General features: G+C 37.8%; 1 protein-coding gene across 2 annotated transcripts; it reads left to right on the top strand.

Annotated features, from left to right (window-relative positions):
• Nucleotides 1-481: 481 nt before the first annotated feature.
• sh3gl1b (SH3-domain GRB2-like 1b) lies at nucleotides 482-19361 on the top strand. 2 transcript variants are annotated; one of them, XM_058637942.1, is made up of 10 exons: nucleotides 482-864; nucleotides 7515-7583; nucleotides 8452-8524; nucleotides 8610-8753; nucleotides 9004-9137; nucleotides 9537-9695; nucleotides 10610-10713; nucleotides 10839-10969; nucleotides 11584-11631; nucleotides 15384-19361. In XM_058637942.1, exons 1-10 carry the CDS (start codon nucleotides 820-822, stop codon nucleotides 15575-15577), a joined length of 1101 nt encoding a protein of 366 aa, XP_058493925.1. In that variant the 5' UTR covers nucleotides 482-819; the 3' UTR covers nucleotides 15578-19361. The 2 variants fall into 2 exon arrangements, with proteins under 2 accessions (XP_058493925.1, XP_058493926.1); XM_058637943.1 differs by lacking the exon at nucleotides 11584-11631 and having other exon boundaries at nucleotides 485-864.

Consider the following 19361-nt stretch of genomic DNA (forward strand, 5'->3'; position numbering starts at 1 on the left):
TTATTATATTTATATTACTTCTATTGAATATTAATCAAGCAGTGCAATACTTTCCTAAAATGAGATTTATCATCATACTGTATGTCGTCATTAAATATGGTGCATTTACGGCACAGAAGATGGATCCCTTCTCTGGCACATTAGTGATATTGGGCTATAAATAAATAATAATAATCAGAATCAGAATACTTCCATTAATCCCTGTGGAGAAATTGGAGGTGTAACATTTGCTCCCTCGGAAATTAAACAACACTTAGGGATAAAGAAATAAGATAGAATTTCAAGTTAATGAACAAATTGCAGGTTTTATTTTCAGCAATAATTTTACCCCTCACTATTTTTCAAAGCCCCTTCCTCAGTCATTTCACCCTGGTGCCAGGACTGATCTGATGTAACAGAAGACATCCAGCAGGGGGCAGTGTGCACTAATCACAGAGTCTGGTGTGTAAACTTATCTCTTTTTTTCAGGGAGGGTTGCTACAGATTTTCGCTGCTCCTCAAGTATTACTGTTTCCCAGACTGTTCTTGTTTTTATACACACTTCACTGTAGCGCCACTATAGTAGATTGTGGAGGTTGTTACGCTGTTTTTTGCACAGTTTTCCCCGGTGACGGACAAACAGACAAGTGGGGGAGATAGATTCCCCCTCGACGTGGACGTGGTCAGTTGGCGTGTCCCGACAGTGACGGCGGCGGCGGCTGTGTGTGCAGTCCTGAACACTTCTGCACTGAACCCCCCTTCTCTAACAAACTGTATCGCTCACTTAAGTTCCGCTCGTGACCTAGTTTTACACATTTGGAAGAAAAGCCGGGGTTCAAGATGTCTGTAGCGGGCTTGAAGAAGCAGTTTTATAAAGCCAGCCAGGTTTGTCAAACTTTTCTTCTAGCTAGCAACTGTCATGCACCGTTAGCAGCTAGCTTGGGTTAGCACTAGTAGCTAACGGTTCGTGTCTGGCTATTGTTGATAAAGACTGTGTTAACATGGTTGTTATTGTGTTACAACCACACGAACATGACTTTATATGTCCACCGTTTCAGTGTGTACAAGAATAATTCTCCTTAAGTGTCCTTTTCTTCACAGCTAGCGTTAAAGTTGGGTATTTTCGGTCGTGATTTTCAGCGTTTACGCTTGTTTTTAAAGTAAACTTATAATGCTCAGATACATTATCCTGCTGCAAACATACACAGGTGTTTTGATATGAGATGTTTCACAAAGAAAAGCACCTACAGATTCCAGAAGCACACATTCTGTGGTAAACATTAACTCAGTGTCAGCGCCTCAGGGACAGTCCTGGTGAGTTAGTAAAAAACAAACGAAAAACAATAGCTAACAATGTTGTAAACTGAGCTAATGTGAAAATATGTGGGATAGTTGATGCACTGAAATGTAAACAGCAGGGTTTTTAGTCATGCAGCTGTTTTCCAGATGTGTGCAGTGTTTGTCTCTGTTAAAGGAAGACGCATCAAAATTTAATCAACATTCAGCAGTTCTTTAAAAAAAAAAAAAAAAACAGAATACATTTGGATTAGAAATGCTCACTTGCCCGAATAATTTAGGGAAAACATTTTGTTTTCCAATTTTGTAATTTGATTTGGAATATGAAAGAGGTTCAGGTCAATATTTACTGTTTTATTAATATTGTTTTAAACTGTTCACATACAAACCACATTAAAACTGTATGAAAATAAAGGAAAGGTGTTGCAATGACCTAGAGGACTTGTATGAAAACCACACACGGTAATACAATCCTCCAAAAAACATAAACATTTATATTTAATGTAAGGATAACTCAGATATTCACTTAAGTAAAAAGAAAAAAATAATTGTCTCAGAGAACAGTCTTGAAGAACAGTCAGGAAATGTAGAGAAAACATTTTAAAACACATATGGACTGTTCTCAGAGTAGAGCTGACGGCCCCTCGCAGTCATGTGTGGGGAGAGTCCAAACAGTCTCTTTTCTTCCTACCCCTGCTGATCTAAGCAGGAAAGACATTTGGTTTCTGCCCCAGCTTCCTGACAGGAACAGACTCAGGTCCCTCTTGGTTTGCTTGTGAGGGAAAATAAACTCTGTTTTGCAAGCTGTCATGTTAGGCACTGTTGGTACTGAATTTCGTGAAAACTAATAGAAAACAGCAAAGGTTATTGTGGAAGATTAAATGGATATGTACATGAGAACTGACTCTGAGGAGTGATGCAGAGGAGGAGTGCAGAGTGCTTTCCCTTTGACTGCAATGCAGCTGATTTTCTTGCCAAAACTCCATACGAGTAAATAACTCTTGACATAGCTCAGATTGTTTTCACTGGAGTAATGCAGGACATTGGCAGTGGAAATGTGTGCCTGTGTTTTACACTTCCTTGTTTTTCCCTTTCTATTTTCTCTTCTTCACTAACGTGTTTGTGTGTTTCTGATAATTACTCTGCAAAACTGAAATGGCACATTTGAAATGGCACTCAAAAGCACCAACAAAATGACACTCAAAGAACTATAAGTTGTAAAAATAGATGTCAGTTCTAGACAGCATCTAATAGGTTTTATAAGAATAGTTGTGCAGATTATCAAGGTTATTTATGCACTGATATAGGTTCAAGTCCTCTGGTTCTCAAAATAAATGCTATTAATAAAGTTATTATTAAATGCAAGGACACCAGAAGATGTACTCTGTGATTATAATGCCTGTTACAAGATTGTAATGGATGACTGGCTGACAAAAAGCAAATATCAAATACTTGAGATATTCCATCTGATTTTCACTTAATAGCTGTGGTTACAGTTTACTTTCTGATCCTCACTGTTTCTCTGCTTAAACATAAGCACCACCAACAACAAACACTTGCATCAGAGACATTAAAGTTAATTCCTACTACCTAAAGTCAGTAAAACTCTGTAGCCACAACATAATTGTCATAGGCCAAAGGTTATGTTTTTATCTCTCTTTTTACAGTTTTAATATTAACTTCAAAATGCATCAAATACAGTATATACATTTGTAGGAAGTTAAAGTCTACATAAATAGGTCATTGTATTGATTTTCTTACTATTGATGGAACAAAGTCGAGTGTTGTTGTACAAGCCTCCAATAAATCTGTCTGGGCAGGCGTTAACTATTGTTTATGTTTATTAAACTAGGGTTAAGTTTAGTTTAGTTTATTAGTTTAGTTGACAGGGACCATGTACAGAACCAGGTCTATACCAGAGTTGGCCGAATAGCTAATTTGCATCTGTGGTCCCTGGGCAGGGAGTTAAAAGACAATAAAAGACATGCTAAACATTACAGACCATATCAGTAACAAGACAACAGCAGCAGCAACAACAAAAACATTACAGAAAAAAACATCATACAAAACGCATAATAAATTTGGTGTTCTATATACAAGATCAATGATCACATGTTTGATTCTCTTCCAGCCATGTCAGGAGGGATTAGTTTACAGATTTGTTGTTTAAAAATAGATGATTAGACTTCAGTGCCGACTCCATTGCAGATTAAGTAATCTTCACTTTACAATAAAAAGTAATCCCTGTTTTGGCCATAGGCAGCAGGTAGCATGCCAGTGATGCAGCTAATTAGGTCAGTTAGGATTGAAAAGCAGAAATTTGATATCTGCTGTGAGATGTTGTGACGGTGCGTTGGTTTGCTTTCAAAGGTGTTTCCCATATTGTTTTTTTTACCATGGTGTCCATCCTTGGTATTTTTATATTTCTTAATATCACTGGTTATACTCAGCCTTTGTTATTCTTTATAGCAGCATCGCATTCTTTGATTTACAAAATACTTTAATTAGATGGTGTTACATTTTCCGTGTTAGCCAAAAAAAATATATATATTATACACCTATTGTATACATTTGTTAAACAACTATCTGTGTCCAAAACATATAAAAGAACGAAAGTAGACTTTGAATAAAATAAAATCCAATAGTCATTTTGACCTGACCTGTTGCTAAAAGCATATTATCACCATCACACTTTTACTTTCCGTGACTGACTGATCACAGTAACATTTTCCTTTTGGGGTTTGGTTTGTGCATAAATTGGTGACCTACAGAGCACCTGAAAAGCTCCAACCACTTTGACCTAGTTTTCAAGTCTAACTATTACATAATGTTACCAAAAACTATGCTAATGCTGAGCGGCTATCTTCCATATGTAGTGTTAAAGAATATATAAATCTACTTTTGCTTTTATATCTTGCTACTTGCTTGTTCTTGTTCTGGGCCTTGAAGTCTTTACATCATGTAAAACGAATAGCTGAGAACCATGCTTTGTGTTGGTGCACTGTCATTTAACTAATTCTGTGTCATTATAATGAAAATGACACCTGTTGTAGACTGATCTCTGTGTGTCTTGCGCTACGCTTTGTTTACACCAAAACTTCCTGATGATAACCCTTTGATAGCCTGTGTATATGTAAACAAAATGTTACACATGGCTGACAATTTGATCTTAGTTTTGTCTTTAAAACTAAAAGTGTTTGGGTTTCTTTTGGGGTGGGGGGGGACAGATTAGTTTTCATAATTCAGTTTTTATGTTCTCAAGAGGATTTAAATCTCAAGTGCAGTGGCTTGTTTCAAAATGGGAGACACTTCATTGTGGATTAAATTAAATACCCTTCACCCGAAGTGCTTTAAGACTGGTTAGTGTGTGCCAAGAAAAACATAGCAACAATTTAGGACTGCAGTCTTAACTGTCCTTGAAAGTACTGCATCAAGTGTTGAGTAGGCTAAGGGCAAGGAGTAGAAGTGTATCTTGACTTGTGACCCAAATCCCCCAAGGCCCCCTGTCATGTGCTTTCCACATACAACAGAGATTCGGCAATATAACTTGAAGATACTGGTAGTACAGCTAAGGTTTTCAGCGTTTAGTCTTTGCATATGTTGTTAGAAATTCACCTTTCATTTGTGTACTGCTATGAAACTTGATGTCACCCTCAGACCCAGTCAGCTCTGTCAATTCTAGTAATCACAAAATGTCCAGTAGTTTGAATCATAGGAATTGACTCATACTGTAGTTGTTGCTTTATCACAAATGGGCGAATTATTATCTGCCTCCAGACACATATTTCAGCTTTGTATCAGAATTGATGGGCCCTCAACACAGCAGCCATTGTGACATGTTTTGGCAGCAAACATACAGGTGATACTGATCTTGATGACTCTGTTTGTGAACCAGCATGTACCCTGAAACTCAGGAAGCTAATTATTTTTTATGATGTACACTGCTGATTTTACGACTGTGACCTTTCAAAATGACTGCTGTGCAAAGGGCCCTTTTGCATCTATACTGATGTATGTGTCACAGCCAGACACTGGATGTGGGCTTGCTACTCTAAACAGGATGCTGATTTTGTGATATGCAGATGTCACTTCACCCCACGGAAGTTTGTCTGTCCATGCTTGCATGTGCCAATATGACCAACAGGAGCCGCCAGAGGCTTGTTTCGTGAATGGGGTGAAGCCTGCCATCTCTGGTTGCCTTGTTTGGAAGGAAGTCATCTTTATTGTCATTATACAACCAAAATTGCACGAACGAAAATTCGGGCTCAGATGGACCTATTTGCTTAAGTTTCAGAAAATACGAATAACATGAAACAACAATGGTGAAAAGTAAGTTAAAACTTAAATTAAAACTAAGCATCAGGCCTATATGGGTAACTGTGTCGTTGTTCTCAAACATCAGGAGTAAATTGAACCCCAGAGTTTTTGTATGGTGTGCTTTGTAAGGATCTTGGCAGAAGATTGCTGACATTGCACAATCGGTAGCAAACTCAGCATTTTTCAGAGTAGTGTGGATGGCAGATGATGAGCTGAAAAATGCTAAATGTAGTGGTGAGAATTTAGCGCAAGAATAGGAAATACAAAAATGGCATCTTATTCTCTGGGCCAAGGACTGGGTCATGTCAAGCAACCAGTTTGAAGAAATTACGTTGTCGATCTGCAGCAATGTCAGTGTTGAGCCAAGGTATGCATACCGATATAATATACATGTAACCTGTCTGAAGAATCTCAATAGTGAAGTGTCCTTGCAAAATATGACATACACTTATTTACGTTCTTTACTCAGTCAGGGTCTCATTTGTGGCCTTTCGTTAGCTGTCTAGACAGCTCAGGGTGCTTTTTCTTTTTCTTATAATTGATGATAAACAACTGGGTCGTTACAGCTTCCCTTCAAATGTACAAGAGGAAGACAGAGTCACAACAACATGTTCTGGTGTAACTGAAGTTTTTGTACTACAGAGTTGGTGTGACTCATTTTCATTGGGATTATGGCACAAACCCTGGAAGGGCACACATTTGTCACTGAGCTTTGCTTTTGTCTTTGCAGAGCAGGTCTGAAATGTATTATTATATTCATTATCCTAGTGTTGGATGAATAGTTTTGTAAAAAAAAAAAATAGAGGATATCTACAGGATACAGTATGTTGTGTTTAACTCTGCAAAACTTATGTTGGATTAAGGAAGAGCATGAGTGGAGGAGTTCATATTTTTTCTTAAAAAAGGGATTACAAGGGCGTGGACAGATATAAACTGTCATAACACGTGTTAACAATTCCATCAAAAAAGATTAAAAGCATGGCTTAAATAAATAAGAGTGAGGTTGATACTTGTTTCTGACACTTTAGGTTGCATTTGTGAGGCAAAACAATTGTGATCAAAACTCAACTTCAACACTACAAGGGACCCATATAAATCCAGTACTAAATGACCTCTGCAGGTGGGCAAAGGGAAAGATGTTATTGGCCCAAGAACTCCCGATATATTGGATATCAGATCAGATAAGTCCAATATCGTGCATCCTTAAGTCAGTGACAGAGTAACAAAAACTCCACTCCACACTAACTGCATCGAAAATGGATTGGATTTTGACACAAAAAAACAAAGTGCCTGTCATAATGGTGTCAACACTCACTCTGATTGAGTTTGAACTGAAAAATGCAACCCAAGCTGTGCTCTACCTAACAGCTCTGTTACTGACATATCTCTCTTAAAAGCACAGGCTCATGTCATAATTTAAGGAATCTGCCAAGAAAAGTGTTTACATCAACGTTTATATTGTACATGAACAGGAAAAAGACTGTTTTCCATTTTTCAGGCTTTTGTCTGTGGTCAAAAAACATGCTCAGAGTCTCGCGTGCAGATCCATGTGTTTTCAATCAACATTTTTGTCGTCAACTTAACTTGTAGCATATTGTCTGAAGTAGAGATAATTGAGTTTGCTGAGTTTTTTGCATCCTACAAAGTGTAAACTGCAGAAATTGTGTAACACTGATTGATTTCCTGTGTTTTGCTGTTGTTCTGAACTCTCACCTGAGGGAGACCGTATACAACGCAGGACATGTTGTCCGCTGCATTCCACACATTTTCACGATATTGTATTTTCTACAGAGAGCAAACAGTTCAAATTTGAGCTAAAGCAGAGACCTGATTCCCCCTCAGAATGGAACCACATGAGTGACATTAATTTATTTCCCCTCCTCCTTTTTTGTCACTCTCTCCCTCTCCCTCCCTCCCTGTAGATGGTAAGTGAGAAAGTCGGCGGTGCAGAAGGAACTAAACTAGATGATGACTTCAGAGATTTGGAACGGGTAAGACAGGCATCTTGCTGTGGTCTTAAAAAAGAATCATCTATGTTTTCTCTTTACAGTACACAAACATACTGCATACTTTTTTGTTTTTAGATTTTTTGATTTGCACTTTATTTTATGCATCAAAAAGCAAAACAGAGAAACCTTAGAGAATTTCTGGAGTTTGTCACTTATGTAGCAGGAGATTGTTTTCAGACACATTGACAACAGCTGTCACATGTCCAGATCTTTCAGCATGTTGGAGGGAGAATATTCTGTCAGTGAACTTTTCCTGCTGTATTCTCACTCGGGCTGCAACAATGATTATTTTCATAATCGATTAATCTGTTGATCAGTGTTTGTCAAACCTGGAAATGACGATGTTCTCAAATATCATGTCTTGTTTTGTCCACAAAACCAGAGTGATTCAGTTTGAATTATTTCATTGCTATACGGAGCAAAGAGACCATTAAAGAACGTGTTTTATTTTAAAAAACAAACCAAAAATTGATTATCAAAATAGTTGATGATTAATTTAGGTATTGATTAATAATCAATGAATCAGTTTTAATCTTCTGTTATGGTAACATTTTGACCCACAAAACAACCAGTTTTAGGATCTAAAACTGGTTCTAAAACTACTTCTCTTTCGCTTAACCTTGCGTACATGCTCATGCCATTGATAATTTAAAAAATAAACAGTGATATAAATGTTAAGTCATACCGTAATAGCAAGGTTTAAGTACATACATAATCCTCTGAACAGATGTATTGGAAGTAACCAAAAGCTTAAAACCAAATGATGTGTTTGCTGCTACTTTTTTATTTTTTTTTTGCTCTGTGTCTAGTTACTCTTGTGATGTGTGTGTTTGCTTGTTGTGTTTTGTAGAAAGTAGATGTGACCAATAAAGCAGTAGTGGAGGTCATCTCCAAAACATCAGAATACCTTCAACCCAACCCTGGTGAGAGCATACCTGTGCGAATACAAATTTTAAATGGTTTTAATTTAGGTGATAACAATTTTTTTGTTTCAACTCCGTCCCTCAGCGTCTCGGGCCAAACTGTCCATGTTGAACACTATGTCCAAGATTCGTGGTCAGGTGAAGAACCCAGGTTATCCTCAGGCAGAAGGGCTGCTAGGAGAGTGTATGACCAAGTATGGACGGGAACTGGGTGAAGAGACAAGCTTTGGTAAGATGTGTGCGTGTGTGTTGTGGTTAAGAGTAGTAAATTCTTGGTTTTTGTAATTACTGTTTATTATTTGAACTTGGTTGTGCATGTGTATACTTAAAATTCCGTGTTTAGAATGGAATGGAATTCTTACTTAGACTATTTTGGTTGTGTCACTGCTGCCTTTGCCTGTGCTTTAATTACTATAGATGCTTTATACTATTCATTTACTAATGTCACTGAGCCATTAATCAATGTCTGTGTGGTTTAGGTGGAGCGTTAGTAGATGTGGGAGAGTCCATGAAGAGATTAGCAGAAGTCAAAGACTCTCTAGACATCGATGTCAAGCAGAACTTCATTGATCCGTTGCAAGGACTCAGTGACAAGGACCTCAGAGAGATACAGGTATCTACTATAAAGACTGTTTTGGCCATTTTATGATTGTCAGTGTTTTTGATTAAATAATCTCACGGTTAAAAACAAACTCAAATTCCAAATTAATTTTCATGCCATATATTGTTCCTCTACAATCAGGATTAAGCCAACCAAATCACAATACAGATTTAATTCCTTAATTTTGGTGAAATTTGCGGCTCCATAAAATCTTGGCTCCCTAAACTCACAGGTTTCCTCCACTGCTACGTGGTGATGGAGGTGAGTTTTGTCCTGTTTAAATGTGTATATATATATATATATATATATCTGTACTCTGTTATTACATTGTCTATTCTGATGTTCACATTTTCACATTATTTCATCCCAAAAATCTCATTCTACATGCAAATCTGCTCTGATTTTCCTCAGCATCACCTCAAGAAGCTTGAAGGCCGCAGACTGGACTATGACTACAAGAAAAAGCGTCAGGGCAAGATCCCAGATGAGGAGGTCCGACAGGCTCTGGAGAAGTTTCACGAGTCAAAGGACGTGGCAGAGAACAGCATGTACAACCTGTTGGAGAACGATGTGAGGAGGTTTTTGTTTTTTTTCCTCTGTTGAATTTGAAGACCAGCCATTTGAAATGTAAAGAGTTGTAACAACATCCAAAAGCCAGGCGTTCCTTGGTAATCTCTCTTTATCTTCATCCTCTGCATTAAAGGTGTATTCTGAAAGTTGGTCACACTTCACAGTATTTGTGACATTTTCCAATTTTGAATTCGGGAAAAAGGACATTGACATTTCTCAGATGTAGTCTAAGAACTAATCCTAATGCAAAGAATAAAAACATGGATTGTCTGCCTGAGCTTTTACTGTGAAAGGCTGTTCCCCATTGTACACCTATAGGACTAACATACAGCTATATATATATAGTTACACTTGAGAAAACACACCCGATGATGATGAATGTGTCTTTCTTCAGCTGCGGTTGAACAGGGATAAGATTTAATCTCTGTTTGGTTTTAGCTGTTAGAGAGTTAGAGCATTTGTTTGTCTTCTACAACAGCACAGGTGAACACACCTGTAGCTATGAGGTACAAAACCGCTTTATTACAACTGGTACAACAAGCTAAATCTTGCATAGTCTTAAAATAGCAACTCTGCAATAAACCTGACCTTCACGAAGCTTGTATTTATCAGTGTTCATTGAAACGGTTATGGTGGAGGAGACACTGTGGTTGCCTTATTTAGCCTACTTTTTGTTCCAAGGTGAAACAAAGCACAGTCCAACACCACCATGGAGTTGAATCAATACCTTGATAAAAGCATTATTTATCTGGAAGCCTGCATTTGTTTTAGCTAGTTGTACCCAGTTGTAGTTTGACACTTATACCACATCTTAAAGAGATATTATGATATATGTGCATAGCGTGATAATTGGGTAAAATACAGTAACTTAAGCATGATTTATCTTAAAAATGTGGTGTTTTCTGTGTGTAAAGATCGAGCAGGTGAGCCAGCTCTCCTCTCTGGTAGAGTCCCAGCTGCAGTACCACAGACAGGCTGTGCAGGTGCTGGAGGAGCTTTCTGACAAACTCCGAGAAAGGTGCAGTAACAGCAGCATTACACAGACACAGATAGCTTTGTACAATACAGTGCTGCTTTCTGCCTACTGTTTATGTAGTGTGAGAATGTAATTGTCCATTTACTTTACATTTTTCTTCTGAACAGGATGAGTGACGCGCAGACTCGACCGAGACGTGAATACACACCTAAACCCAAACCTATCTACGACTTTGACAACAACCATTCAAACGGTGGATACTCGACCTCAATGGCCCCTCCACCCTCGTTTAACTCGGGTAAGAAACAGCTGATGCACACCTAGGAACAAATGATTTAAATGTGTAGATCAGTTTAATCAGCTTAATACATGATAACAATGGGAATGAGTCCAATAAAATTGTAGTGTCCAAAAATTCAATATAATACATAACAATATAAATAGAAGGTAAGCAATTCCGTAAAGCTGTATAAATAAGAGATTTAGAGATTTCCTTCATATTATTTTCATATACCAGGAAAAACTTAGATTGTGTCTAACATGGAATCTCACCAAATGTATCTTATCAGTTAATGTTTGGAGTGATCCTTACTTTTTAACCATAGTGTTGGCCAGAACAAACACTGGCAGTGAGAAAGGTGTTAATCACCTTTTTTTAGTGGTTTCACCTGGGTTTGAAAATTCCAGGTGTTCCTGCTACTAATTGTAGTGTGAAAGAGAGTCTGTTTGAGACTTCAAACATGTTGGTATGATCTGAATGTTTGGCTTTCAGTTGGTGACCATGAGAAAATGGATGGATGTGTGTGTGTGTGTGTTTGTCTGGGGGAGGGGAGCATATGTGTGTGTCATGTCCTGTCATCTCAACGGCCTCTCTCCAGCTGACCTTGTTCCTCTTTCCTGTGACATCATCAGAGTCGTCTTTTCACTTGGCCAGATTGTCTTTTCGGAAACCCGGATTGTGTGAGTCACAGACTTGTGTGTGTGTGTGTGTGTGTGTGTGGGCCTTTTGTTTTTCTTCTTCGTCCGTCTGTCACAGTCACAGTTGGATTTGTGGTGTTGAAGTGGCTCCGTGTTTGTGCAGCTTCTGGTGTGAAACGTTTGACGTTGCGTCTCACTGGTGCAGCAAGTAATTGGTTGTTAATTGTGCATGTGCAGTTTAACAGCATCGTGTGCGGTTGTGTGTGAAATCCACATCCTGTCCTGCTGATACTTAAATCTAACCCAGTGTTGCCATGGTTCACTCTACATTTCTTGTAAAGATGTGGTTACTTCACACACTGTAAAACAACAAAGAACAGTCGTTCATGTAAAGTTTTGAAAACTCACGTTATCTCTGTCTCCTTTACCAAAGTATTGATCCTTAATTAATGAAACTACATCATGTCTTCAATGTAAAACCTTTCATACCGTTGTGTTATTGAGTCATTATGTCTAATGTTTCACTAGATTACACAGACTGAACAGTTAGTTTTCAAATTGATATCGTGTTTTACAATTCCAAATCACAAAGGCTGCAATTTAATCCTTTTATTTTGATTGTTCTATGTTTTATGCCAATTGAAAGTTGCAGTATGTAAATGTTACAAACACTTTATTTCATAGCTCTCATCCATTTTCATCGTCATCTTGTTTTAAATCTATAACACAGTAAATATTAGGGAGCAAATATTGAAGTTTTAAGTAACACATGAAGGCACTTTAAAGTAAAGAGGCGTCGCTACTCAAATGAGGGAAACTTCCACCCCATCCACGTTCAATATATAGACTTAATGTACTTTGTTCTCTATGTTGTGAATAAGTAGAGTAATCCTGCACTTTTAACTTTTCACAGACGTCTTGTTTAGTGCTGTCAAGCGATTAAAAAAATTGAGAGATTAATTATGATCTGTAATTAATTAATCCAATTGATCTCTTTTTTTTAATCTCACCTAAAAATTGCTGAGAAAAGCCCTTAACTTGATGTATTTTCATTTTTATATTGATATATAACAAAAAGTGGCTTTATAAAGTCATTTATTGTTTTTAACAAACTTGAACAGATGCAGCCTTTTAAATTCCACTGTGTTCTTTTGTCAAACTCCAAATAATTAGAAAATAAATAAAATATCAATCAATTCCGAAAAGCTCTATAAATAAGAGATTTGTCTTAGTAATGTCTTCGCTGCTAACGTTAGCTGTGGCCAAACTTGAGCTGCTTCGGTGGTAAGCAAACTCCTTCTTACACAGAAGGCATATCACGGTGTTTTTGCCTGGCCTCGCAGGCATAAAGTTAGAGATTTAAAAATTAGATTAACGCGATTAAAAAACATAACATGCTGAATATGACCTAATTAATTAATCACAATTAACACGATAATTTGACACCCCTAGTTTTGTTTTTTTCAGTTGGACAGAAACTGTGATGTATCCATATATGATTGTCTTTCACTATATTGATTATAACAGAATCGTTGTATCCTGATATTATTGGTATTGTGTATGGCATCATATCGTGAGTTACCCTGTGATTCTTGACCGTGAGGAAAAGTGTCACGTGACTAGTGCTTGAATTAAATCTCGTGATTCAAATTCATGAGTAGATATCAGTCATGATCAGGGTCCGTTTTGAGTATTAAAGCCTTTTCTTGAATAACACAAAGTTGAGGTCAGTGAGTTCTGAGAGAATCTGCTCAGCAGATGTTTAGCTTTTATTGCACGCCATTTATTGTGAACTGAATTTCACTTTTAATAGCCTCCCACTATACTCCAGTGTGCAGAACGTCATCTGTGTGTGAATGTGTGCCCATGCGTAATCCAGTTATTTTTACATTAAAAAACAAACATGTGTAATTAAATCCTATTTGCAATAGATTGTCGGGCTACAACTGACGATGATGATGTTTTGTCTTGTCCACAGACATTAAGGATTCCGTTTTAATGGTTTCATTGTTAAATGAACAAAGAAACCAGAACAAATTTCACATTTTAAGAAGCTGAAAAATCTGAAAACTTGTTTTAATAAATGAAAAAACACTCTTTTTTTCAAAGATTTATCAAATAATCATTGTAGCCTTAATTGATTGACTTATATAAATAAGATATTTAGTAATAATGGTAGGTAGATTGAAATTAACTGACTACGAACCCCTGGTAGAGAGATACTGAGGTTGTCAATAAAACTTAAATGCAAAAATGATATAAGAAACAACTAATTAACAATATTTACAGTATTGTTAGTTAATTGACAATACTGTATAACCTCAAAGAAAATGTCAGATGTGTAAAACAGAGTCCGGTCTAAAACATGACGTTACATCCTGATAAAACAAACGTAGAAGAGGCTGTTTACAGAGAATATTTCTCTGGTTTTATAAATGAACATAGCAGGCAGTAAAACACAGAGAACAACAGACGAAAGCTCTCTCCCCATCTCTCGCCTACCCAGCAGTTTGTGGTGAAGACTTGATACAATGAGAAAATTGTTTGGTGAGAGAAAGAGGTCAGTTTTGCTTCGGAGCCTCATTCTGCTGCTGCTGCTGCTGCTGCTTATGTGTGTGAAGTCACAGACGTCAGAAACACAGACAGAGACAGTCATACTGAAACCTCGAGTCACAGGATATCGTGGTGTTTGGTGACAGACAGACCTTTAGATGGGAGGTCAACTGATGTGGATTTTACTGTGTGTAGGATTTAGCAACATTTATTGGTCATGTTGCAGACATAGACTGTATATTGTAAATATTATTGTATATTGTAAATCTTTCGAGTCTCTTCTGAGGCCAAGTAGGAAAAGAGAATATATTGAATAGCCACCAGAGGGCGACTTCGCTGGTTACAAAAAGACCTGAGCCTGTACTTGTCACTTGATTTCTAAGCATATATAAATGTCTCATTCAGTAGTTTCAGGTCAGTAGAACATGACGTCAGTTTTGTAAATGATGTTCCTGTTTATTAGAATAAAGTAGTCATGGCACATATGAGTGAACACCGGCGTCACTGACAGCTGGTATCATCCTATCATCCAAGGAGGCTGCTTGAAGATGACCACTGTGAGCTTTGCACAATGTCCGTATGAGGCTGCCCAAATCCTCATTCTAGAGGCTTCAAAGTGAGAGTTTGGAATCATGTGGGTGACGTCACGACCAGATGCCACATGGTCCGGCATGGACCATGTTATATAGAGGGTTCATTCTGTGGTAATGACAACAACAATAATTCAACAAAATCCCACCAGTATCATTATGGTGCTTTTCCATTACACAGTTCTAGCACCGCTCGACTTGATTCTACTGGGTTTTTTTTTGTTTGTCCATCAGTGATAGAAAGATATCAACCTTTGTTTGGTTACCTGCTCTGGTGAGGTTCCAAGGGAGCTGAGCTGATGCTAAAACGTGACGTCGTCAGACTGCCAGCCACTGACTGACCAGAGACTAAATCTTACACTCTGGACCTCTAAATAATAACAAGTGTGCCACAAAAGGACTTAAATATGAAATAAATATCTATCTAAAACACTGTATTAAATATTAAATACATGCAACTGAAACTTTTGGTTGAAAAATGAAGTTTTAGTGACTTTTATTAAGTTTCTAAGAACGAAAATATGTAAACTTAAATTATATTCATATACCAATTATTGTACAAAAGGGTCAACATAATTATGTGCTCAGTGTTTTGTGAAACAGAGTTGTCCATCCGTCCTCTTCATATTGTGTCTCGCTGTGTGTCCTCAGCCCCGGAGCAGCCGAGCTGTAAGGCGCTGTACGACTTTGATCCGGAGAACGAGGGCGAGCTGGGCTTCCGCGAGGGCGACATCATCACCCTGACCAATCAGATCGACGAGAACTGGTACGAGGGCATGCTGAACGGCCAGTCGGGATTCTTCCCCCTCAACTACGTCGATGTCCTCGTCCCGTTGCCTCACTAATACAAGACACAGCTGAGAGGAGAGAGAGCGAGAGAGAGAGAGCGCGAGCAAAGTTAGCAGAGAGAGGGAAGAAAGTGAAGTCGAGTGCTGGTCCGCAGAAAATTCATTTTCACCTTCAGCTCCAGTGTCATCCTCGCTGACGAGCACTTTTTTTGTAGAGTTCTGGGGAAGATGCTTTCATTTCAGAGTCCAGAAAAGAATATTCAACAAAAGGTAAAAAAGGAATCAAATCGTCTCAAAATGTCGGAAACATTCAGAAGCAATATTTCCACTTTAACCACAAATTACTGCTATTGCTATAGTGAAGAGAATTGTATGGGATGTGTTGGTGATGACGACTGGAATGATTTGTTAGTTTCATGTGTTTAAATCTCAGGTTGGTCACAGGGTCAACAGTCCGTTTTCAGACTGGACAGACCAACTGCACGCCTCACACTTCAAACCATGTAACCTGACTGAATATGATCATTTCTAAAGTGGAAACTTCCAACTGTGCAGCTCCTGGCGCCACCTGCTGGTGTGACAGAGAACAAACTGCACATGTAAGAAAAGAAATGTAGTCACAGTTGGACCTAAAATGACCCACTGATGAGAAAAAGAAGCCAAAATCAATGCGTTATTTCTGATTTAGAGTGTTTGGACCAAATTTTTACCTTTTTTTTTCTTCAGTTATCCACTGAAAATGATGATTGGCTTCACAAGAAAGTGGGTTTTCTTTATCATTTCAGTATTAGATTAATAAGTTAGTCTCAGTTTCCTCCTGTAGATCTCCTGAGTGCAGCGAGTACGTTCTTGCACCTTGGTCGTCAGATGAGATTGATAGACTGTGTGTGTGTGTGAGACAGATGATTAACTCCACCGTTATACATAGACCCAAAGTTAAATGCAGACATTGCACCTGTTTTTTTTTTTGTTCTTTAGTCACAAGCGTGTGTAGAAATGCAGAATGATTTGTGGTTTAGTGGTGGTCTTTAATATAAGAGACAGAGCCAAGAAAAAAAGAGTCTTTATGAAAATGCAATAGCAACATATCACTCTGAGTGCGTCGGGGTTCTCAAACAGCCATATAATCATTTAGTTTCAGGCCTGTTTGTCTTCCTGTGTCCTTTTATTTTGAAAGTCTTGTGACTCCTGTTTCAGGCGTCCACGTAAAAAAAAAAACCTTGACTACACGACGCTGCAGGCAGCGACGCAGTAACCTACTGTCCCACTCTGTCTGTCTGTCTGTCTGTCTGTCTGCCTTCATGTGTTGGAGAATGTGAAACTCATTTCAGCTTGGAACGCTTCGTCTTTTTATTCTGATGGTTCGCGCCATTGATTCTGTTTCTTGTTTTAGTCTTTTTTTCTTGTTTCGATAGAACCACAGGACACACACACCTGCAGTGGTTTGGAGTCTAACGCAGCGTTGATTTCGACAGATGCGAGGGAAAGTCCCGGAGTGAAAAGGGAAAACATCAAGGGAAATAAAGTGAAAGTAAAGTAGAAAGTGCCTTAGAGAGCATTTACCTCCGCCAAACACTAAAAACCTGGATTCTTCCTGTGCAATATTTGTCAAGGAATTCCTAAAGGAATCTCGCCAGGGCAGTTGTGCGTTTGTTTTTGTACCATTTGTAAGATGCAGATGTTTACCGTCAGCAGATATTAATGAACGTTCTTCTCTTCAGCGTTTTCTTCTTGTGCCACTGAAAACAACGTCCACGTCCAGTGAAAGTCAGTCTTATATTAGGACTGGATCTGAGGAAAATATCTCTAATATCTTAGCGAACAATGTAAAAGAATAAAGAAAGAATTTAATAAGTAAATTGCAGCATTTGCAGTTTAATAATGGCCTGGTTTCAAAGAGGGATTTTGACTTAAAGGTCCAGTGTGTAATATCTTGGAGTCGGTTACCCATTAGTACATTTGTATCAGTGAAAAATAACATTAGTCAGGGTTCCCACGGGTCCTTGAAATCCTTGAAAGTTTGTAAATTTGAAAAAAAATATTTCAAGACCCTTGAAAGATTCTGAAATTCGCCCTTAATAGACATGGAAAAGTGGCTTGAAAGTGCTTGAATTTTGTGAGAAAGAAAGAAGTTGATATTTAGGTAAATGTCTCCCTTGTTTATTACGACGCCACCTACTGGTTCATGCCCTGCATTGCTTAATGAACGTAGCCTGGGCCTAGTGATACCATGATATCAATGATCAGGAATAGAAATGTGGGTGGTGTCATTTTTCCATCACCGTTACACTGTAATCAGTTTTAACATCATAATTAAAAGTGTAACCTAAAACACTGTCTGTTTATGTGTGACAGGTACGATCAAATCTTCTCTTCCAAAGAAGTTTAGTTTGTCCATTGTGGGCTACTGTAAAAACATGGTGGTTTAAAAACAGTTATCAGCTGCATCTCACTGTTATTTTCATAATCGAGCACTTGTTTAGATCCAGAAAAGGTCTGTTTTTGTTTAATGATTTATTTATTATACGTTGCAAAGAAACCAGAGAATATTCACATTTAAGAAGCTGAGAAATCAGCAAATCTTAAAAAAACAACAACGCTCAAACCGATGAATCGATAATCAAAATGGTTGACAATTAATTTAGAAGAATTGATTAACGATCGATGAATCAAGTAATTGTTTCCGCCCTAATATCAACATAACAGGAAAACAGCTCATACAATCAGCTGATTGTACACTCAAAGAGTCGAGAGGTTCTACTTTTGCCAAATTAATTTCACCAGAATGTTACACACTGGACCTTTAAATAAATAAATAAATAAATAAATAAATAAATAAACAAACAAGTATCCTCCCTGTAATAGAGAGGATGTAATGTAATGTAAATGTAATGTTTGTGTAAACGACAGTGAAACCTAAACTCCATGGCGGAGGTAAGTATTTTACAGAAGTTTTAATAGTGAATGAGAACGTGTTTGTGCCACATTAACCCTCGTCCTTCACTCCACACTGTCAGACATGACATGTCCCCTCCCCGGTCCCCCGTCCGTCCCCCGTCTCCCTCACTCTCCCCCCCGAGTTTGCTCCATGTCTACATGTTTACATCTGTGATCTTACTACATTTCAATGCTTGTATCCAGTTCAAGGCAAAGTTAAAGGACTGTAGGGGGCGCTGTCTGGGTCACACTGTAATGAAAACTTTTTCAAAACAAAAGAAAGAATAAGAGTCCTTGCTCGCTTTGTTCCAGTGCCTTTGGTAAAAGGAAAGGAGGGAAAGAACCGCGACTAATACACCAACCAAAACCTAACCTTGCTACTTTCTTTTTTTTCTTTTCTAATTTTTGTTTTTTATTTGTAGCCGTTGGCACTTTTCCTGTGTAAAGATGAAATGCATGAGTGCACATTTCTGCACATTTATGACACTACAACATGTTGTGTTTAGCGGACGTGAGTTTTATCAACAAACCACCAGTGGAAACTGCTCTTAATGTAGAATTTAATCCAGAAATAAAGTGATGGTCCCACTGATTTCTTCTTTTAAAGGGCTAAGCTTTTGTTTAATCAGTCTTAAAAAGAAAAACAAAGATAAAAAAACATTCTGGCTCTTTATAGTATTATTTTTTTATATACGAGACCTTTTAAATGAATCTTTGCATGTAGTCATATGTTACACATTGTATATGTTTGTCTTTAGATTTAAGTTGCCTTTTTACTTTTGGTATGAGCACAGACTTTAAACGCAATATTTCGTCTTTTATTATCAAAGTATTTGTACATGCTTCTGTCCTGTCCTCCCCCACCTCTCCCCCCATTCTTACAATAAATAAAAACAGAAAAATG

This window comes from Solea solea, chromosome 9 (genome assembly GCF_958295425.1).
Source record: "Solea solea chromosome 9, fSolSol10.1, whole genome shotgun sequence".
Lineage (NCBI taxonomy): Eukaryota > Metazoa > Chordata > Actinopteri > Pleuronectiformes > Soleidae > Solea > Solea solea.